At 52.0% G+C, this 21,239-nt stretch overlaps 1 protein-coding gene across 5 annotated transcripts in view; it reads right to left on the reverse strand.

The window, feature by feature from the left end:
* Positions 1 to 21,239, reverse strand: part of TNRC18 (trinucleotide repeat containing 18) — a 123,150-nt gene that overhangs the window by 10,733 nt on the left and 91,178 nt on the right. For all 5 annotated transcript variants that reach the window (XM_023197877.2, XM_023197881.2, XM_023197879.2 and 2 more), the window contains 6 exons: positions 16,453 to 16,880; positions 8,298 to 8,450; positions 7,414 to 7,555; positions 3,872 to 3,989; positions 3,303 to 3,378; positions 3,089 to 3,197 (listed from right to left, as the gene is read on the reverse strand). In XM_023197877.2, the coding sequence (XP_023053645.2) occupies positions 3,089 to 3,197; positions 3,303 to 3,378; positions 3,872 to 3,989; positions 7,414 to 7,555; positions 8,298 to 8,450; positions 16,453 to 16,880 (1,026 nt within the window). The remainder of the gene's footprint in view (positions 1 to 3,088; positions 3,198 to 3,302; positions 3,379 to 3,871; positions 3,990 to 7,413; positions 7,556 to 8,297; positions 8,451 to 16,452; positions 16,881 to 21,239) is intronic.

The raw sequence follows: 21,239 nt of genomic DNA on the forward strand, positions 1-21,239 counted from the left end.
AAAACAATCCGCTGAGAAAGTTCAAAAATAAATGTGTTGATAAAACAAACAAACAAATTTTTTTTTCTTTTTTTTTTGAGACGGAGTCTTGCTCTGTTGCCCAGGCTGGAGTGCAGTGGTGCGATCTCAGCTCACTGCAAGCTCTGCCTCTAGGGTTCACGCCATTCTCCTGCCTCAGCCTCCCCAGTAGCTGGGACCACAGGCACCCGCCACCAAGCCTGGCTGATTTTTTACATTTTTTTTTAGTAGAGACGGGGTTTCACTGTGTTAGCCAGGATGGTCTTGATCTCCTGACCTCATGATCTGCCTGCCTCAGCCTCTGGAAGTGCTGGGATTACAGACGTGAGCCACCGTGCCTGGCTAAAAAAATTTTTTAAGGAATACTCAGAGAATAAGAAATAACTCTTTAGGATTTTTTTTTGTTTTTTTTTTTGTTTTTTTTCAGACAAGGTGTCGCTCTGTCACCCAGGCTGGAGTGCAATGTTGCAATCATAGCTCACTGCAGCCTCGATCACCCAGGCTTAGGTGATCCTCCCACTTCGGCCTTCCAAGTAGCTAGGACAACAGGTGCATACCACCAAGACCAGATAATTTTTTTCTTTTTTTTTTTTGAGACAGAGTCTCACTATGTTACCCAGGCTAGAGTGCGGTGGTGTGATCTCGGCTCAGTGCAGCCTCTACCTCCTGGGTTTAGGTATTTCTTCCTGCCTTAGCCTCCCAAGTAGCTCAGATAACAGGAACCTGCAACCACGCCCAGCTTATTTCTGTATTTTTAGTAGAGATGGGGTTTCACCATGTTGCCCAGGCTGATCTCAAACTCCTGGCCTCAGGTGATCTGCCCACCTTGGGATCCCAAAGTGTGGAGATTACAGGTTGTGAGCCACCACGCCCGGCCCAAACCTGGCCAATTTTTGTTATCTTTTTGTAGAGACAGGGTCTTGCTATGTTGCCCAGGCTGGTTTCCAACTCCTGGGTTCAAGTGATCTACCCGCATCGGGCTCCCAAATTGCTGGGATTACAGACGTGAGCCACCGCAGCTGGTGGAGAATTTTTTAAATGACCGCAGAAATTTTTAAAATTCAAGAAAACAGACGGGGTTAGAAGATAAAAGTAGAGAAAATACCTCTGTAAGTTGAACAAAGTAAGAAAATAGTAACGGGAAAAAAGACACACACACCAGGGACCATGGGACTAGCCCAAGTTCCAGAGAAAACATGAAATTCACAAGGGCAGTGATCCAAGTTGTGCTCACAAGTAGAGCTTCCAGGACTCAAGGAAATTTGCTTCAAAATCAAAGCCTCCCTCTGCAGATACCCAGCATGATGAGCATACACACACACACACACACACACACACACACACACAAACACACACACACACACACGGAATTGCAGCTCTAGGGATAATGAGAAGATCCTAAAAGTTTCCAGAGATTAAAAAAACAGGTCTCCTACTGTGATTTGGGATTCACAACGTTGAATGTCTTCAACAACATGGGAAGCAAGATAAAAAAAGAAAAATGTCTTTGAAATGGCGAGAGGGAACTATTTCCAGTTGCGAATTTATAACCAGCTCAAGTATCTCTAAAGAATAAGGGTACCCAGCTCAACTATCTCTAAAAAAATAAGGGTAGAATGAAGAGATTACAAACACACAAGGATGTGAGAAATTTAACTCCCACAGACTCTTCCTCAGAAAGCTACTAAAAGATCCGCTGCTTAAAACAAGGAACTGAATCAAAAAAGAGAAAAACATGCAATGCAACAAAAGCAGTTCCCAGGATGAGGGACAGGGAAGGCCCAAGAATCCAGAATGATACCCACGAGGCAGGCCTAGAAGACAGCCAACACCTCCCAGTACAGGGGCACAGCGCATGCCAGGAAATCTGAATCTAAGGCCAACTCCTACCTTATTAACAGCACTTTCAGAATTTGGATGATAAATGAGTGACTAATACGATGGAAAAAAATAAATCTTCCTGGCCTGAGATCCTCTATTCAGGCTGGACCAGTCATCTGTTGTTTTGCTGAGCTGGCATTGGTTTCCATTTTCTGGGTATGAATGGATGTTAGGCCAAGCAGTGGACTGTATTTGGCATGTGGGTGGGCTTTTTTTTTTTTGCGGGGGCGGAGAATGTCTAATCCACATCCATACCCCCTCTCTAGGATACACTGCTTTTGCAAGAGCTAAGGGTTGGACCATTTGACTGTCTTTCTTGCCTGTCTGATATCCACACCTCCATTTCCTAGGGTACCTGTTGTTTTTCTCCATCCAGCCTCCATACTTTTTTCTTTTTTTGAGACGTAGTCTCGCTCTGTCACCCAGGCTGGAGTGCAGTGGTGCAATCTTGGCTCACTGCAACTTCCACCTCCCAGGTTTGAGCGATTCTCCTGCCTCAGCCTCCCAAGTAGCTAGGATTACAGGCGCCTGCCACCACACCCAGCTAATTTTTTAATTTTTAGTAGAGACGGGGTTTTACCACGTTAGCCAAGCTGGTCTTGAACTCCTGACCTCAAGTGATCCACCTACCTTGGCCTCCCAAAGTGCTGGGATTACAGGCGTGAGTCACTGCACCCAGCCTCATTCTCTCTTATTCTAGCAACATGTCCACTTGGCAGGGGAAGTCACCCTCCCATCTTTCTCAGCCCATGAATAAAAAGGAGGTGTCCTCACTCCTTAGCCCCAGGGATGAGAATCTGACCCAGGCCTGGTCGATCAGACTCACAGTGGTAGGATCAATGAAAACCATGTGGCCCAAGTCAGTTCACACTAGAACTTGTGTGGGAAAAATGGGACTGAGAAATCATCCAATGGTAAGATTTCTTAAGATGGTAAAATACAATCTCCAAGGAGCTAGTGTGAAGCCAGCACAGAGGACAGCACTACTGACAGATACTCAGAGCTGGAGTCCTGATGACATCGTTTAAATGGCGCCTGGATCCAACCATGCCTGAAGGCCATATAGTTTTCAGTTATGTGAGCCCACAAGTCTTTCTTCTTAAGCCAGTTAGAGTTGGGTTTTAGTAGCCAAACAAGTCCATACTGAGGTGTTAGGCGGCAGGGGAGAGCTGGGGAGGAGGCATCTTACCTCGGACCACGGTGCCTGGGTAGAGGCAGCGGTACTGCTGGCTCCAGTAAGCTGCAATCCTGGTCCCTTGTGGCAAGAAGCGAGTGGAGGCTGGCCTCACATCGATGATCTAGGAGGGCATGGGATGAGTGCAAGGTGTGGACACAGTTGTGGCCATGGCCTTGGACACCCAGCCCACCCCAAGCATCCCAAGGCCCCGCCCTCCCGTTCTCACCGCCTCCTGCAGCAGCTGCTCCAGACAGTAGATGTGAGGCCGGTTTCCGCGCTCACCCTCTACCACCACGCGGTATCTGCGGGAGCAAAAGAGGCCTGAGGTGGCAGAGGCCGAGACCTCCCAGAGGGCCTCAACCCCGCCAGCACCAGCTTTGCCTCCCAGACCACTGGGAGGTGACACCAGAACTCAGAGGTTTGCCGGCTTGCTGAATTTGGCAATTCTCCCCCTTTCTGGGCCCCTTTGCCTCATCTGTAGAACTAGGGGTCGCAGAGCAAGTCAGGCTGGTGCAGTCCAGATCCTGAGAGAGGCCAGCACGCTCTCTCTCTCACCCCTTCCCGCTATGGCTCCTGCCATGGAGCAGCCGTGCCGCCCAGCCCCTGGGAGCATTCACCCAGTACTCCCTCAAAGTGCCCAGGGCCTCCCCGTCAGCTCTGAGCCCACCCATGCCCCTGCCCTCTGCCATCGGGGGAAGCCACAGCCTAGAAAGGAGAAGCAGCCAGGCACAGAGGCCGAGACACGGGGCAGGTATGGGACACGGGGTTCTGCGCCGGACCTGCCACCCCACTCACATGTCTGGCGAATGCACGGTCTGCACGTGGCCGGCATATAGCAGCTTGTCGTCCATGGGGATGAGCACACGCAGGCCATCTTTCAGCTCGTCCTTGTCGATGATGCAGGAGCGAGGGGCTGCAGGGGTCAGACCGTGAGGCAAGGCTGGAGCCAGGGGCGTCTGCGACACCTCTCCCTCCTCCCGTCACCCCCAAGTCATCCCCTTGGATTGGAGGCCCTGGTGCCGGGTGGGCCTGTGGGGCTGAGATGTGTGCACGTCTTTTGTCTGAACGTGTGTGTACCTGTGCAGACCTGTGTGTACCAGTGGGCACACACAGGGTGCCGTGGGCAGCCCCTCTTCCCTCAGCCCCCTCCCCTGCCTGGCCCCAGATGTCTGCAAAGACCCCAGGCGGGTGTGAACCCAGGGATGAAAGCCTGCACGTGCTGTCTCTTCCCACCCCAAGGCAGCCTCTGGGACTGGCACGGAGCTCTGGGTTCCAGCCATCACCGGACACTCACAGCCACCATCCTCCATCACGACGTCCACCCCCCTTACTGCTGCCCTCAGCCAAACTTCTAGGACTTTCTTTTTATTTTATTTTATTTTATTTATTTATTTGAGATGGAGTTTCAATCTTGTTGCCCAGGCTGGAGTGCAATGGCACGATCTCGGCTCACTGCAACCTCCACCTCCCGGGTTCAAGTGATTCTCCTGCCTCAGCCTCCCAAGTAGCTGGAATTACAGGCGTCTGCCACCACACCTCGGTAATTTTTGTAGTTTTAGTAGAGACAGGGTTCTGCCATGTTAGCCAGGCTGGTCCCGAGCCCCTGACCTTGGGTGATCCACCCACCTCAGCCTCCCAAGTGCTGGGATTCCAGGTGTGAGCCACCGTGCCCGGCCTCCTTCTTTTTTTAAATAAATTTTTTCAGGACAGGCACGGTGGCTCACGCCTGTAATCCCAGCACTTTGGGAGGCTGAGGCAGGTAGATCACGAGGTCAGGAGATCAAGACCATCCTAGCCAACATGGTGAAACCCTGTCTCTACTAAAAATACAAATATTAGCCAGGCTTGGCAGCACACACCTGTAGTCCTTGCTACTTGGGAGGCTGAGGCAAGAGGACTGCTTGAACCTGGGAGGCGGAGGCTGCAGTAAGCCGAGATCACGCCACTGTACTCCAGCCTGGATGACAGAGAGTGAGACTTCATCTCAATAATAATAATAATAATAATAATAATGATAATAATAATCTTTTCAGAGACAAGGTCTTGCTTGCTCTGTCATCCAGCCTAGAGTGCAGTGGCAAGATCATAGCTCACTGCAGCCTCGAGCTCCTGGGTTCAAGCCATCCTCCCACCTCAGCCTCCTGAGTAGCTGGGACTACAGGTGCACACCACCATGCCTGGCTAATTCTTTTATTTTTTGTAGAGACAGGGTCTTGCTATGTTGCCCAACTGATCTCAAACTCCTGGTTTTTTTTTTTTTTTGAGACGGAATCTGGCTCTGTCCCCCAGGCTGGAGTGCAGTGGCCGGATCTCAGCTCACTGCAAGCTCCGCCTCCCGGGTTTACGCCATTCTCCTGCCTCACCCTCCCGAGTAGCTGGGACTACAGGCGCCTGCCACCTCGCCCGGCTAGTGTTTTGTATTTTTTTTTTTTTTTAGTAGAGACGGGGTTTCACCATGTTAGCCAGGATGGTCTCGATCTCCTGACCTCGTGATCCGCCCGCCTCGGCCTCCCAAAGTGCTGGGATTACAGGCTTGAGCCACCGCGCCCGGCCAAAACTCCTGGTCTTAAGTGATCCTCCCACCTCAGCCTCCCAAACCACAGGGATTACAGGTGCAGGTGACCACACCCCACGTACCTCTGAGACTTTCCATCCACTTTTTCTTTCTGGTGGAAATGAATGCCCAGGGGCAAACTTCCCAATGGCGGTCAACTCTCACTGCCCCAGCCCTCTACTCCCTCTCCCTGTGGGCGCCTCCCTTTCTCTGGAGCGCCCCCGACCCGGCACCTGGGCCTGCCCTTCCTTCTCAGTGCGACCTTTCACCTGGTCTGTCCCCAACATTCCCATTACGAATATAAAAAGACCCAGATGGCTCGCTGGGAGAGGGATGGTTGGGACCGCTGTATCCCTGCCTGTGCCTGCACAGAGCCCTCACGTGGCCTTGTCACAGGCAGAGTGGACTCCCCACGCCTTGACGTTGGGCTTGGCCACGTGACTCTCAGAAGTGGCCGGGGCCCAATGCTGAGCCCAGGCCTCAAGAGAGCTCTTAGGCTCAACTTCTCCTCTTAAGCCACGGGTCTGGCAGGATACACGACACACGCAGAGAGTCCCACAGACGTGGAGCAGCTGATCCCTGGCCAGCCCATCACTGCTGGAGCAAGGCCAGTGGGGGTCTGCACAGCCACCCAGCAGCCCTGCACACCCCGAGATACACACAGGTGGTGGCTGGTTGTCACATAGCGGCTGCTCACCAATGCAGCCTTGGGGTAGCCAACTCCTTCTCTCACTCGCTCCCCCATATACTCACAATCTTACCTCTGGGTTACAGGCCCCTGGGTCCCAGCCTGGGCGTGACTTCCTGGGGTGCCTCCCAGGCACCCCAGACTCGAGTCATCAAAACCCAGCACATGACCCTCTCTGACCCGGGTCTCAGGGACAGGGCCTCTGCCCACTCCCCCAAACCTGTCCTCACCCTTGCCTTCCCCTCTCATCTGCCTGCACCCCCGACCCTACCTCCCATCCAGTCTCCCTCCTAATGTGCACACCCTGCCCCGCCTCCCTCCCTGCTGCCCCCATGGCAGCCCCAGGCCACAACCCACTCTCACCTGGACAGCACAGCCTCCTAACTGGACTCCCTGATTTCCCTGGGGCCCCCACTCATTCTCTGTGCAGCACCAGACAGCTGTTTTTTTTTTTTTTTTTTTTTTTTTTTTTTTTTTTTTGACAGTTTCACTCTTATTGCCCAGGCTGGAGTGCAGTGGCATGATCTTGGCTCACCGCAACCTCTGCCTCTCAGGTTCAAGCCATTCTCCCGCCCCAGCCTCCCTAACAGCTGGGATTACAGGCGCCTGCTACCACACCCAGCTAATTTTTGTCTTTTCAGTAGAACTAGCGTTTCACCATGTTGGCCTGGCTGGTCTGGAACTCCTGACCTCAGGTGATCTGCCCATCTCGGTCTCCTAAAGTGCTGGGATTACAAGCATGGGCCACCGCGCCCAGCCCAGTCAGCTCATTTTAAAGTCAATCTGAGCATATCACATCTCCACATCCAACCTCAGAGAGCTTCTCACTTTCCTTGGAGCCAACACGGAACTCCTTCCCAAGCCCCGCAGGACCTGCCTCCTCCCTGGCCCCAAGGCGGCTCTCTTGCCCCATCTCCAGTGGACTGAGCTGCAGCCAGTCCAGCCTTACTCATCGACCAGGGTAACGGCCTCAGGACCTCTGCTCCTACGGTTCCCTGCCCCCAGCCCTTACATCTCATGCCTTGCTCAGATCTGCCTTCCCCAAGGGAGGCTCCAGCAGCCCCGCCTGGCACATGCAGCATCACGGCCACTCACCCGGGGTCAGCGGCCGCTCCACGGCCCCGCCACGCGGTAGGTGCTCGTCCTCCGAGAAGCTCGAGTCCTGGTTGGGTTCAAAGTCCTCCTCGGCCGCCATGCTCTCCATCAGCTTGCTCACGGCGCCCCCCTTGCCGCGGTTCTGGGGACAGAGCACGGCCGACAAATGACTTAGGACCTGGCACGGGGCTCCTGACGAGCTAGGGACCCTCTCTGGAAACCTGGAACCACAGTCAGGCCGCAGGGGGAATCTGTCATGTGCATGGCGGGGATCCCAGCTGGGGGCACCCCAGAGGCCAGGGGGAGGGTGAAATAGACCTGAAACCCAGCTGGCCAGTGCTCAGTACTTGGTGCTCAATACTCAGTACTCTGTGCTCAGTATCAACACTCAGTGCTCAGCACTCACTACCATACCTCTGTTCATCACTACGGCGAGTGTCTCTGTTCCCTCCTTAAAGAAACTCCAGCAGCATCTCCAGCCACACCCGATGGGCTTCAGGAAAAACCACTCGGGCAGGGGCTAGCAGGTGTGGGGAGTGGGCACGCCACCATCTGCCACTCAGGCTAAGAAATTCACCCAAACCTGAGGGCCCTGTGAGGACCTGGTGCTGGGCTGGGGGCCTGTCACCCAGGTCTTTGGTCTCTGTTCCAGTGTCCCCCACCCCCGCTAGAGCAGGCATTTCCTGAGGACAGGAGCGGAGTCCCCAGTATCTCCCTATCCCTGGAGCACGGGGATGGCCAGGTCACCTCCATCAACTGCAACCTCTCTGAGCCACAGCTACAGGGAGGGTAAATACAGAGCAGCAGGTGGAGCCCCCTGCCCTGACCACAGGAGCATGGCTGAGCCCCCCCACAGTGCCCCACCAGGGCACGGCGAGCCTCACCTCCTTCTTCACCTCCTTCCCTTTGGCCTTGGCCTTGCTCCTCTTGGCAGCGGTCAGGGAGCTGGCGTGAGGAGCCCTAGCCTCAGAGGGCAAGGCGGGAGCTCGGGGCGGCGGCAGCCCAGCTCCTGGCCCAGCCTCTTTCCCTTTCTTCTTCTGGAGGAGGAAGCAGCAGAGAGTAGCCATCAGAGGGCAGGGAAAGTGCAGGCAGCACCCCTGTCCCCTTCACTCACTCACTCCCCCAAGTTTTGTAGTACCCCAAGTGTGCCCTCCCGGGAGGAACAAAATGTCCCTTCTCTCTCCCCCTGCACGAGTTTTTGGTTTGGGTTTTTTTTTTTTTTTTGGAGACAGGGTCTCGCTTTGTTGCCCAGGCCAGAGGACAGTGGCGTCATCACCACTAAATGCAGCCTCGACCTCCTGGGCTCAGACTATCCTCCCACCTCAGCCTCCTGAGTAGCTGGACTACAGATGCACACCACCACACCCAGCTAAATTTTTATTTATTTAATTTTTTTAGAGACAGGGTCTTGCTATGTTGCCCAGGCTGCTCTCAAACTCCTGGCCTCAAGCAATCCTCCCGCCTTGGCCTTCCAAAGTGCTGGGATTACAGGCTGTTTTTAATGTTTACTATCTTATTACTAGTATTACTTGTTGCCCCCTCTACCCAAAAAGACAACACTGAAGTGTATATATGTTGTGAGTTCCTCTCCAGTGACCCTCCTACCAACTCCACAGAGTCAGCTACTAGTAACAGCATGGTGTATCCTTCTAGAACTTTCCACAAGCACACACAACCCTGTAAATATGAAGGCTATGCAGACACAACCATGCACACACAGTATTAAAAAAAAAAAAACAAACCACACACGCACAGGTAGGAACTTACCAACAGTCCTGCCTTGCAACGTTTCCCCCCCTAACACGACTGACACATATAAAAGGAGCTTCATTTTAACAGCACCCTATTGAGCCAAGGTATGGAGAAACCGTAATTCATTTACTTTAACCACCCCCGCGATGAGAAGGACCTGTAGGCTGCCTCTGTTTTTTCACTCTCTGTTTTGTTGTTGTTTTTGAGACAGGGTCTCGCTCTGTTGCCCAGGCTGGAGAGCCATGGTGCAATGACAGCTCACTGTAGCCTCAACTTCCTGGGTTCAAGTGATCCTCCTGCTTCAGCCTCCCAAGTCGCTGGGACTACAGACATGCACCGCCATGCCCAGCTAAAAAGTCTACACTTTCTAAAAAGGACATGTCTAAAACAAATGGCCATTAGCTGGGCATGGTGGGGGGTGCCTGTGATCTCAGCTACTTGGGTGGCTGAGGCAGAAGCATCACTTGCGTCCGGTAGGCGGAGGTCGCAGTGAGCTGAGATCGTGCCATTGCACTCCAGCCTGGGGAAAAAAGAGCAAAACTCCATCTCAAAAATAAAGTTAAGAAAAAAAAACAAGGCCAGGCGTGGTGACTCATGCCTATAATCCCAGCACTTTGGGAGGCCGAGGTGGGAGGATCACGAGGTCAGGAGATCGAGACCATCCTGGCTAACGCGGTGAAACCTCGTCTCTATTAAAAATACAAACAAATTAGCCGGGCGTGGTAGCGGACGCCTGTAGTCCCAGCTACTCGGGAGGCTGAGGCAGGAGAATAGCTTGAATTGGGAGGTGGAGGTTGCAGTGAGCCGAGATTGGGCCACTGCACTCCAGTCTGGATGATGGAGCGAGACTCTTTTGTCAAAAAACAAACAGAACAAAAAAAAACAAATAACCAAGGCCAGGAGAAGTAGAAAAGTAATAAATAAAGATAATAATGGTCAAATGTTACCAAGACAACAACAGAAGTCACAGCATCTGTATCCAAAATGAAAGTCAAAGCAAAGAGCATTAAAAGAAAGAAAAAATGGCATGTTCTAGGGAAAAAGAGTATACAGTTTAATCCCCATTTTGGGGGGGGGAATATATATGTGTGTGTGTGTGTGTTTTATTTTCTTGTTTCTGCTGAACTCTTTAATGCAAGTCATCCTTTTGGAATCAGAGGCATCTTAGGTGTTGAGGGAATGTTAGTGGCACTATCCCCATATCTTTGGGATCTGTCATTAAGCAGATAGCTGCAGCTCCTGGTACATGTCCCTGCAGCTGTACCCACAAGGGAACAAAAGGAAATGACAGCAGGAAAAAAAAAAAAAAGGCCTGAGTGGATTTTTCTTTTCTTTATCTTCCAAATTACTGTTATAATCAGATAAAACCAGTAACTCTTTCTTTCCCTTTGATCAGAACACCCATGGCTGGGAGCCTTCCCCTACTTTTTTGTAAAAAAAATAAAATAAATAAGAAAATAACTTCCGACGTGATAGAAGCTCTGTACACAAAACAGAGACGCTGACTGCTTTGGTAATTATGACAGCAAAACACCATCATCACCCAAACCACCAACTGCCAGCAGGGTCAGTGGTGGGAGACAGGCGGGCGGAGGGATGGCATTCAACCATTCAAAAATACTGACAGCCAGGCGCAGTGGCTCACGCCTGTAATCCCAGCACTTTGGGAGGCCAAGGCAGGCGGATCACTTGAGGCCAGGAGTTCAAGGCCAGGCCAGCCCAGCCAACATGGTGAAATCCCATCTCTACTAAAAATACAAGAATTAGCCAGGCGTGAAGGGCATGTGCCTGTAATCCCAGCTACTTGGGAGGCTGAGGCAAGACAATCGCTTGAACCCGGGAGGCAGAGGTTGCAGTGAGCTGAGGTCGCGCCACTGCACTCCAGCCACAAGAGTGAGACTCTGTCTCAAAAAACAAACAAACAAAAATACTGATGGCCAGGCGTGGTGGCTTATACCTGTAATCCCAGCACTGTGGGAGGCTAAGGCAGGAGGATTGCTTGAGCCCAGGGGTTTGAGACCAGCCTGGGCAACATAAGGAGACTCCACCCCATCTACACAAAAATATATTTTTTTTTAATTAGTCAGACGTGGTGGTATACATGAAGGGCATGTGCCTGTAATCCCAGCACTTTATGTGGTCGAGGCAGGAGGATCACTTGAGCCCAAGAGTTTGAACCAGCCTGAGCAACACACTGTCCCTTTTTTTTTTGAGATGGAGTCTCGCTCTGTCACCCAGGCTGGAGTGCAGAGAGTGCAGTGGCACAATCTCGGCTCACTGAAACCTCCGCCTCCCAGGTTCAAGCGATTCTCCTGCCTCAGCCTCCTGAGTAGCGACTACAGGCACCCACCACCATGCCCAGCTAATTTTTTTGTATTTTTTTAGTAGAGGCAGGGTTTCACCATATTGGCCAGGCTGGTCTCGAACTCCTGACCTCGTGATCTACCCGCCTTGGTCTCCCAAAGTGCTGGGATTACAGGTATGGGCCATCGCGCCCAGCCGAGACCACCATCTCTTGTTAAAAAAAAAAATTAGCAAGGTGTGGTGGCGTGCACCTGTGGTCCCACCTACTCAGAGGAGACTGAGGCAGGAGAACTGCTTAAACTTGGAAATTCGAGGCTGCAGTGAGCTACAATTGCCACTGCACTCCAAACTGGGCAACAGAGCAAGACTCTGTCTCTCATAAATAAATACAATAAAAATAAAGACAAAAGGCCGAGCGTGGTGGCTCATGCCTATAATCCCAACACTTTGGGAGGCTGAGGTGGGCAGATCACCTGAGGTCAGGAGTTCGAGATGAGACTGGCCAATATGGCGAAACCTTGTCTCTATTGAAAACACAAGTTAGCCGGGCATGGTGGTGAACGCCTGTAATCCCAGCTACTCGGGAGGCTGAGGCAAGAGAATCGCTTGAACCTGGGAGGCAGAGGTTTCAGTGAACCAAGATCTCACCACTGTACTCCAGTCTGGGCAGTGGGACAGATTCTGTCTTTTTTAAAAAAATAAAAAGATAGAAAATAAAAGTAAAAGCCTGTCCCATGTGGCAGTACACCTGATATAACACAGACTGAACTAAGTCTGAAAAGCAGAATACAGCCGGGCGTGGTGGCCCATGACCGTAATCTCAGCACTTTGGGAGGCTGAGGTGGGCAGATCATTTGAGGTCAGGAGTTCGAGATCAGCCTGACCAACATGGTGAAATCATGTTTCTATTAAAATACAAAAATTAGTTGGGCATGGTGGTGGGCATCTGTAATCTCAGCTACTCGGGAGGCTGAGGCAGGAGAGCTGCTTGTTTGAACCCAGGAGACGGAGGCTGCAGTGAGCTGAGATCGCACCACTGTACTCCAGCCTGGACGAAAGAGCAAGACTATGTGTCAAAAAACAAACAAACAAACAAAAAGAATCGTCTATCTGTGAAACCGTGAAGAAGGAAAAACACCCGTGCTAGTTTTGCTGTTGCACCTCAAGCTGTAAGTTACAGCCACGGTACCTGATTGCTTATAATAGAGGGTTTAGTATTACCCATGGTGGTCTCAAGTATCCACAGGGCTCCTTAGAACATATCCTCCACAGCTAAGAGGGGAATACTGTATGAAAGTATATTTCAAAAAAATGTTGGGCCGGGTGTGGTGGCTCACACCTATAATTTCAAGCCTTTGGGAGGCTGAGGTGAGTGAACTGCTTGAGCCCAGGAGTTCAAGACCAGCCTGGGCAACACAGTGAGATCCTGTCTCCACAAAAAATTTTTAAAAATTAGCCAGGTAGGCTGGGTGTGGTGGCTCATGCCTGTAATCCCAGCACTTTGAGAGGTCAAGGTGGGTGGATCACCTGACGTCAGGAGTTTGAGACCAGCCTGGCCAACATGGAGAAGCCCTGCCTCTATTAAAAATACAAAAATTGGCCAGGTGCAGTGGCGCACGCCTGTAATCCCAGCTACTTGGGAGGCTGAGGCAGGATAATCGCTTGAACCCAGGAGGCAGACGTTGCAGTGAGCTGAGATCATGCCATTGCACTCCCACCTGAGCAACAGAGCAAGACTCCGTCTCAAAAAAAAAAAAAAAAATTAGCCAGGCATGCTGGCACACATGTATAGTCTTAGCTACTCCAGAGGCTGAGGTGGGTAGATCACCTGAGCCTGGGAGGTGGAGGCTGCAGTGAGCCATGACTGCACCACTGTATTCCAGCATGGGCAACAGAGGGAGACCTTGTCTCCAAAAACAAACAAAAAACATTAACAGTGTCTGTTCTCGGGATGCTGGGATGTGGGGTGATTTTCCTTGGGTGTTTGAGCCTCTGTTTGTCAACAAGGAATCCGTTCTGTTCCAGGTTCCTGCTACACTATTGAAAGGCAGACACTGGGTGAGCCTCTGGTATTACAGCTGGATATAACAGCTGGGTATTCAGCTGTTCAGATGCCAGGAATTGGAAACCCTGGACTCCAACAGAAGGAACTCCTGGGAAACGCCCAAAGAGGCAGTGCAGCTCCGCGGTTAAGGAGCCAGAAATGAAGCTACGTCCCCAGTGTTCAAAGTCCTGCTCTATTGATCATTTGCTGCTGGAACCTTGGACAGACAGCTGTTCTTTTTGTTTTCGTTTTTGTTTTTTTTTTGAGACGGAGTCTCACTCTGTTGCCCAGACTGAAGTGCAGTGGCGCAAACTCGGCTCACTGCAACCTCTGCCTCCCAGGTTAAAGCGATTCTCCTGCCTCAGCCTCCAGAGTAGCTGGGACTACAGGCACCCCCTACCACGCCCAGCTAATTTTTTTTTTTTTTATTTTTAGTAGAAATGGAGTTTCACCATGTTGACCAGGCTGGTCTTGAACTCCTGACCTCAGGTGATCTGCCCACCTCGGCCTCCCAAAGTGCTGGGATTACAGGCGTGAGCCACTGCATCCAGCCTTTTTCTTTATTTTGACACAGAGTCTTGGGCTCTGTTGCCCAGGCTGGAGTGAGGCAGTACGATCATAGCTCACTGCAGCCTTTACCTCCTAGGCTCAAGCAGTCTCTCTGCCTCAGCTGCCAGAGTAGGTGGGACTACAGTAACTTGCCACCACTACTCTCAGCTAATTGTATTTTTTTTTTTTTTTTTGGGTAGAGGCAGGGTATTGCTATGTTGCCCAGGCCAGTCTCAAAACTCCTGGCCTTAAAGGCTCCTCCCATCTCAAAGTGCTGGGATTGCAGGTGTGAGCCACCACAGCCAGTCTGGTGCCTGTCGGTATGTGAGCCACCTATAGAGTATGGTTCATAGGAGGAACCCACTTCACACGGTCCTGCACGTTAAGTGTGCGCGGTGAAGGGGTTAGAACATGTCTGGGCCTACTATGTGCTACTTGGTAGCATTGTTATTTTATTTTTGGAGACAGAGTCTCACTCTATCGCCCAGGCTGGAGGGCAGTGGCGCGATCTCAGCTCACTGCAACCTCCGCCTCCTGGGCTCAAGAGATTCTCCTGCCTCAGCCTCCCGAGTAGCTGGGATCACAGGCGCCTGCCACTGCGCCCGGCTGGATCATTATTATTATTGTTACTAATTGTTGATACTTGCCCTGCAAGGCCTTCAAAAATCTTGAGATGGCCTCTGCCACAAGGAGACAAGAGCACAAATCCAAGGTGCCTATGGATGGTGCTTATACTGGCCACTTTCTCGCTACTACCCCTTTGTCAGGAAATCAATGTGACTCTCACCTTTTTTGTGATTTTCTCTAGAATGTCATTGTTATTTGAGGGTTCGTCCTACATCAAGGGCTCAGGGTGGAGAGGCCTGAGTCCGAACACCGTCAAAACCTAGCTATTAAGTCTGAACGCATCCGAATAAGAGGAGGAAGCAACTGGCCATCAGCTTCCTAGTGGCCAGTGCAAAAAGGGTAACAGGTCCAGTTATCATAAAGTTGTCAAAAAGCAAGTTTTCTTACTCTGTGGTGTTCACATAGAGAATTTAGGAAATCTGTAAATGGGTAGGAAAGAAAATGCCACCTGTATTTTCATATTTTAATCTTTAAAAAAATGGGGTTTTCCTTCAGGTGAGAGTAGAGGCCACAAAACCACAAAAGTACCAGCAGCGCCGGTGACTTTGCCACCTATGGAAACCACGGAGTCTTGCAGCACACAACAGTTAACTGCAGGGACCTTAAATCATCCTTTACACTCATTGCTTCAGAAGTACAGCACTAGCCGGGTGCGGTGGCTCACACCTGGAATCCCAACACTCTGAGAGGCTGAGGCAGGAGAACAGTTTGAAACCAGCCTGGGCAACGCAGCAAGACCTTGTCTATACTTAAAATTTAAAAATTAGCTGGGCATGGTGGTGTGCACCTGTAGTCCCAGCTACTCAGGAGGCTGAGGTGGGAGGACTGCTTGAGTCCAGGAGTTCAAGGTCACAGTGAACCATGATCACAGCACTCCCCTCTGGCCTGGGTGACAGAGTGAGACTCTGTCTTTAAAACATAAAATAATAAAATTTTAAGTATGGTATTTACCAGACCCACTGCCAGATGTGTTTATTAATTAAATACATCTCTAAAGGAACATATAGGTACCATATCAGAGAAGGGTCTTTCCAATATTTTGATAACTGTGGTCAATATCACTGTCTTCCTTTGGAGTTCCAGGTTTTTTTTTTTTTTTTTTTTTTTTTTTTGAGATGGAGTCTCGCTCTGCCGTCCAGGCTGGAGTGCAGTGGCGCAATCTCGGCTCACTGCAAGCCCCGCCTCCCGGGTTCACGCCATTCTCCTGCCTCAGCCTCCTCCAGGTATTTTATTCACTTTTTAAAGTCATCTTCTGAGACACAAGAAGAGACAGTAAGGACCTCTGTAAGAAATGGGTTGCCAAGCACGGTGGCTCATGCCTGTAATCTCAGCATTTTGGGAGGTTGGGGCAGGAGAATCGCTAAAGGTCAGGAGTTCAAGATCAGCCCAGGAAACACGGCGAGATCCCATCTCTACAAAAAATAAATTAGCCGGCTGCAGTGATATGTGCCTGAAAATCCAGCTATTTGGGAGGCTGAGGCAGGAGGACTGCTAGAGGCCAGGAGGTGAAGGCTGCAGTGAGCCATGATCAGGCCACTGCACTCCAGCCTGGTGACAGAGCAAGACTTGACTCTTAAGAAACAAAGGAACAGGTGCCCAGCTCCTCCTGTGGCTGAGTCCTAGCAGGGTCTCTGGGCGGGCCTGGAGCCGAGTCCGAGTCCCCTAACAGTGAAGCCGCTTCCCTAGGCTGGGAGGGGAGAGGGCCCCTCCCTCACGGAACCCCAGGAACCCTTCTGCGGCTCCCCTCCCCACGCAGCCCCTACCTTCCTGGGGTCCTTCCTGTCCTTTGCACGCCCGGCGTCCTTGCGCGGGCTCAGGGGACCGCCCTTGGCGCAGCGGCTGGCCTTGGTGGCGGGCGCGGTGCTGGTGGGCGCTGGTGCAGCAGCTGAGGCGTCGTGCAGGAAGATGCGCTCGCTGCGGCGCCGCGTCCACAGGTCGTCGTCGCTGGCTTCGGGCCCTGCCTCGAAGCCAGGCTCCTTGGGACCCCGCAGCTTCCGGGCCTTGCGCCCCTTCTCCACCGCCAGCTTGGCCTTGTCCGGGCTGCTGGGGCCAGGGCCGCGGGCGCCAGGCGTGGGTGCGGCCAGGGAGGGTCCCGGTTCCCCCAGTCCCTTCTTGGGCCGCAGCAGCCCTGCAGGCGACCGCTTGCGCACCTTGACCTCGCTCTCCGAGTCGGTGTACTCGAACTCTGTTCCTGGACGCGGGAGGAGAGTGTGGTGGTCACAAGCTCGTGGGGACCCAACCCCATGGGCACCATTCCTCCCCCGCAGGACCTCCCCGCCGATGGCAGCGCTTCCCCTGTTTCCAGGAGAGGAAGCTGAGGCCCAGAGAAGAAGGACTCAGGAGGCCCATGCCTGTCCCTACTATGCCTGTCCTCACCCACCTCCGCTGGCCCGACGCTGCTCCCAGCCCCTCGCCCCATGGAAAGATCCTGGGCCCCTTGAGCTCCTCCGAGGCCCCATGTGACTTGTGGAAATCCCAGAAGCCAGGGCAGCTGGGCGGGGCGGGCTGGCCCCACACCTGCAGGGCAGCAGCCCTCTAAGGCAGGCGGGCGGGGAAACCCGCAGAGAAGCCCCAAGCCCCACTCGCCTTCTCTCCCCTGTTCTTGGTGCTGCCTGTCAGAGCTGGGTGGTCCCAGGAATCGTCCACTCCCACTGCCCTCTCTACACGACAGGGCCACCCCAACAGCCCTCCTTCCACCCCAGGCCCCACCCATTGCACAGCCAAGGCCCTGCTTCCCTCTGTCCTGGATCCTGGGTCCCAGCCCCTGGGCTCCTTGAACACACAGCCTCTTGAGCACAGGCCCCCCCAGCACTTGCTCAGCACCTACCATCCCCACTCATTCCCAGCTGCAAGCTCTGCTCTCTGCCATCCCCTCTGCACAGAGCACCAGCTCCCCCGACCTCTCCTTGGAACAGCGCTAAGTCCTTCAGAAGGAGATCCACCCACACCCCGGGAAGTCCTCTCTGGCCACACCTCTGTTGTCACAGGCAATGCCACACCTTAGCATTTCTGTCCATGCCCAGGTCCCAGCTTATCCCAGCCTGCCCTGCCCCTGGGAAGCAGATCCCTGAGTTCTCTGGCATCTCCAGCTGAAGCCCCAGGTCAGAGCTGGTATCCAGAAAGAGCGTGTGAGTGAGACGTGGGCGGCACTGCTCCCCAGGACAGGGGCTCCAAGGTGCCTTCACTCAGGGATGCAATCTCTGTGACAGTCCCTTGTGTTAACAACCTCAGGGAGAGCCAGTAGTCTGCCTTAAATCCTCCAGCACAGGAGCCGAAAAGCCAAGGCCCAATCCCAGGCCTACTGACCCGGCGGACAGCCGTGAGAGGCTTGCCCTGCACCGGCAGAGGAAGTCACAGCAACAGGGGCCGGCGGGGGCTGCCCAGTGGGAAAGAGTCACCGGCAAAGTGTAATGAGCCTATTCATTCATTTTTTTTTTTTTTTTTTCCTTGAGACGGAGTCTCGCTCTGTCACCCAGGCTGGAGTATAGTGGTGCAATCTCAGCTCACCACAAGCTCCGCCTCCTGGGTTCAGGCCATTCTCCTGCCTCAGCCTCCTGAGTAGCTGGGACTACACGCACCCGCCACCACGCCCAGCTAAGTTTTTTTTGGTTTTTTTTTCTGTATTTTTAGTAGAGACGGGGTTTCACCGTGTTAAGCAGGATGGTCTCGATCTCCTAACCTTGTGATCCACCCGCCTTGGCCTCCCAAAGTGCTGCGATTACAGGCGTGATCATTAATATTTTGCCAACAGACTTCCCAACTTCCCACTGTGCAGGGAGGCAGCAAGGGGCTTTTGAGGCTGATGTGGGTGCAGGCCACAAGCTTGAGAGCTGTGCTCTGGGTATGACGGAATGAGGTACCACCTGGTAAAATTCCCCCCAGAGATCCACTGGAACACCTGGCTTACATAATCCTTCACAGGCCCATTGTGTATGGTTCAGGGAGGGACAGTGGACAGACAGGAGGCTCTTGTGGAATGCAGAGAGTGAAGTCACAGGAGGCAGATCTCCCTGCACCCTCTACCCTGGCACTAGACATGGTCTTCTTGGCACACACAGCAGGGAAGGTGGGGCCCACATGGAAAAGAAATAGCGTCCCACTGATCTCAGCACCAGGAAAGAGAAGTCTAGAAACTGGCAACACAGAAGAGAATAGAAAGGGAGCCAGAGGCCAGGCGCGGGGGCTCATGCCTGTAACCCCAGCACTTTGGGAGGTCAAGGTGGGCGGATCACCTGAGGTCAGGAGTTCAAGACCAGCCTGGCCAACATGGTGAAACCTGGTCTCTACTAAAAATACAAAAATTAGCCAGGCACGGTGGTGTGCGCCTATAGTCCCAGCTACTTGGGAGGCTGAGAACTACTTGAACCTGGAGGCAGAGGTTGTAGTAAGCAGAGATTATACCACTGCATTCCAGCCTAGGCGACAGAGTGAGAATCTGACTCAAAAAAAAAAAAAAAAAAAAAATTGGGAGCCAGAGGCCAGGCGCAGTGGCTCACACCTGTAATCTCAGCACTTTGGGAGGCCAAGGCGGGTGGATCACAAGGTCAGGAGTTCAAGACCAGCCTGGCCAAGATGGGGGAAATCCCATCTCTAATAAAAATACAAAAATTAGCCAGGCATGGCGCACACCGTACTCCCAGCTACTCAAGAGGCTGAGACAGGAGAATCGCCTGAACCCAGGAGGCAGAGGTTGCAGTGAGCCGAGATCGTGCCATTGCACTCCAGTCTGGGTGACAGTAAGACTCCGTCTCAAAAAAAAAAAAATTAGAAAGGGAGCCAGAGAGGGGTCCCCATGCGCTCTCTCTCTCCCCCGTGTCTCTGAATGGCCCTGAAACTACCTACACACAGAATAGACTCCAAGCAGCCCAGGGCTCAGCAAAAAGTGATCTGAACAGAGGCCAAAGACACCACCCAAGAAATTGGACTTCAAGCCCTACCAAGGAAATATCTGCTAAAATAAAGGAGATAATACTCAGTGGAAAAAAAAAAAAAAAAAAAAAAAAGGCATTCTGACTCTCCACAACCTCAGCCCCACAATGTCCAAGATACAATCCAAAATTACGAGACAAGGCCAGGCACGGTGGCTCACACCTATAATCCCAGCACTTTGGGGAGGTCAAAGTGGGCAGATCACTTGAGGTGAGGAGTTTGAGACCAGCCTGGCCAACATGGCAAAACCCCACCTCTACGAAAAATACAAAAATTATGTGGGCATGGTGGCATGCATCTGTAATTCCAGCTACTGGGGAGGTTGAGGCACAAGAATCACTTGAACCCAGGAGGCGGAGTTTGCAGTGAGCAGAGATCACACCACTGCACTCCAGCCTGGGCAACAGAGTGAGACTCTGTCTCAAAAAAAAAATTACTAGATAAATCAAGAACCAAGAAAATGCATCACATTCCAGAGAGAAAAGAAAAGCAACTGAACCTGACCCTGAGATGAACCACATGTTGGAACGAACAGCCAAGGCTTCTGAAATCCTCAAAGAGGTAAAATAAAACTTGTTTTCAATGCATGAAAATCTCACCAGAGAAATAGGAAGGACTAACAGAAACAACAGAAAAGAACCAAATGAACCAACTTTAAGTACAGAACTGGCTAGGCACAGCGGCTCACACCTGTAATCCCGGAACTTTGGGAGACTGAGGTGGGAGGATCCCTTGAGGTCAGGAGGTCATGAGTTCAAGACCAGCATGGGCAACATAGTGAGACTCTGTCTCTATAAAAAATACAATAATTAGCCAGTCATGGTGGCACGCACCTGTGGTCCCAGCTACTCAGGAGGCAGAGGTGGGAGGATCACCTGAGCCCAGGAGGTTGAGGCTTCAGTGAGCCATGATTGTGCTCCTGCATTCCAGCCTGGGTGACAGAGCAAGACCCTATCTCAAACAACACAAAGAAATTATAAAACTAAGAAGTACAATTTCAGAAATAAAAAATCCATGGAGGGGATCTACAAGCTGAATGGATATGATTAAGAGAAAAGTGAGGCCGGGCGCGGTGGCTCATGCCTATAATCCCAGCACTGTGAGAGGCCAAGATGGGTGGATCATGAGGTCAGGAGATCGAGACCATCCTGGCTAACACAGTGAAACCTCGCCTCTACTAAAAATACAAAAAATTAGCTGGGCGCAGTGGCGGGCGCCTGTAGTCTCAGCTACTCGGGAGGCTGAGGCAGGAGAATGGTGTGAACCCGGGAGGCGGAGCTTGCAAAGTGCGCAGAGATCGCGCCAGCCTGGGCAACAGAGCAAGACTCCGTCTCAATAAAAAAAAAAAAAGAGAGAGAAAAGTGAGTTTGTGAGTTTGGGTGTGGGGGAACCAGCCTCAGAGACCTGTCAGATAACAAATGGTCAAATGGATGTTAAACAGGAAAAGAAAGAATAAGAAAAAATGCTTGAAGATTTGTTTCTCCTCAATAGCTGAAATCTTCCCAAATTTGATGACAAACAGAAACTTGCAGAGGTAGGGTATCAGATGAACACCAAGCAAAATAAACACAAACAACTCCGCCACGAGGCACGCCACAGTCAAACGGCTGACAAAGATAAA

This window comes from Piliocolobus tephrosceles, chromosome 8 (genome assembly GCF_002776525.5).
Source record: "Piliocolobus tephrosceles isolate RC106 chromosome 8, ASM277652v3, whole genome shotgun sequence".
Classification (NCBI taxonomy): domain Eukaryota; kingdom Metazoa; phylum Chordata; class Mammalia; order Primates; family Cercopithecidae; genus Piliocolobus; species Piliocolobus tephrosceles.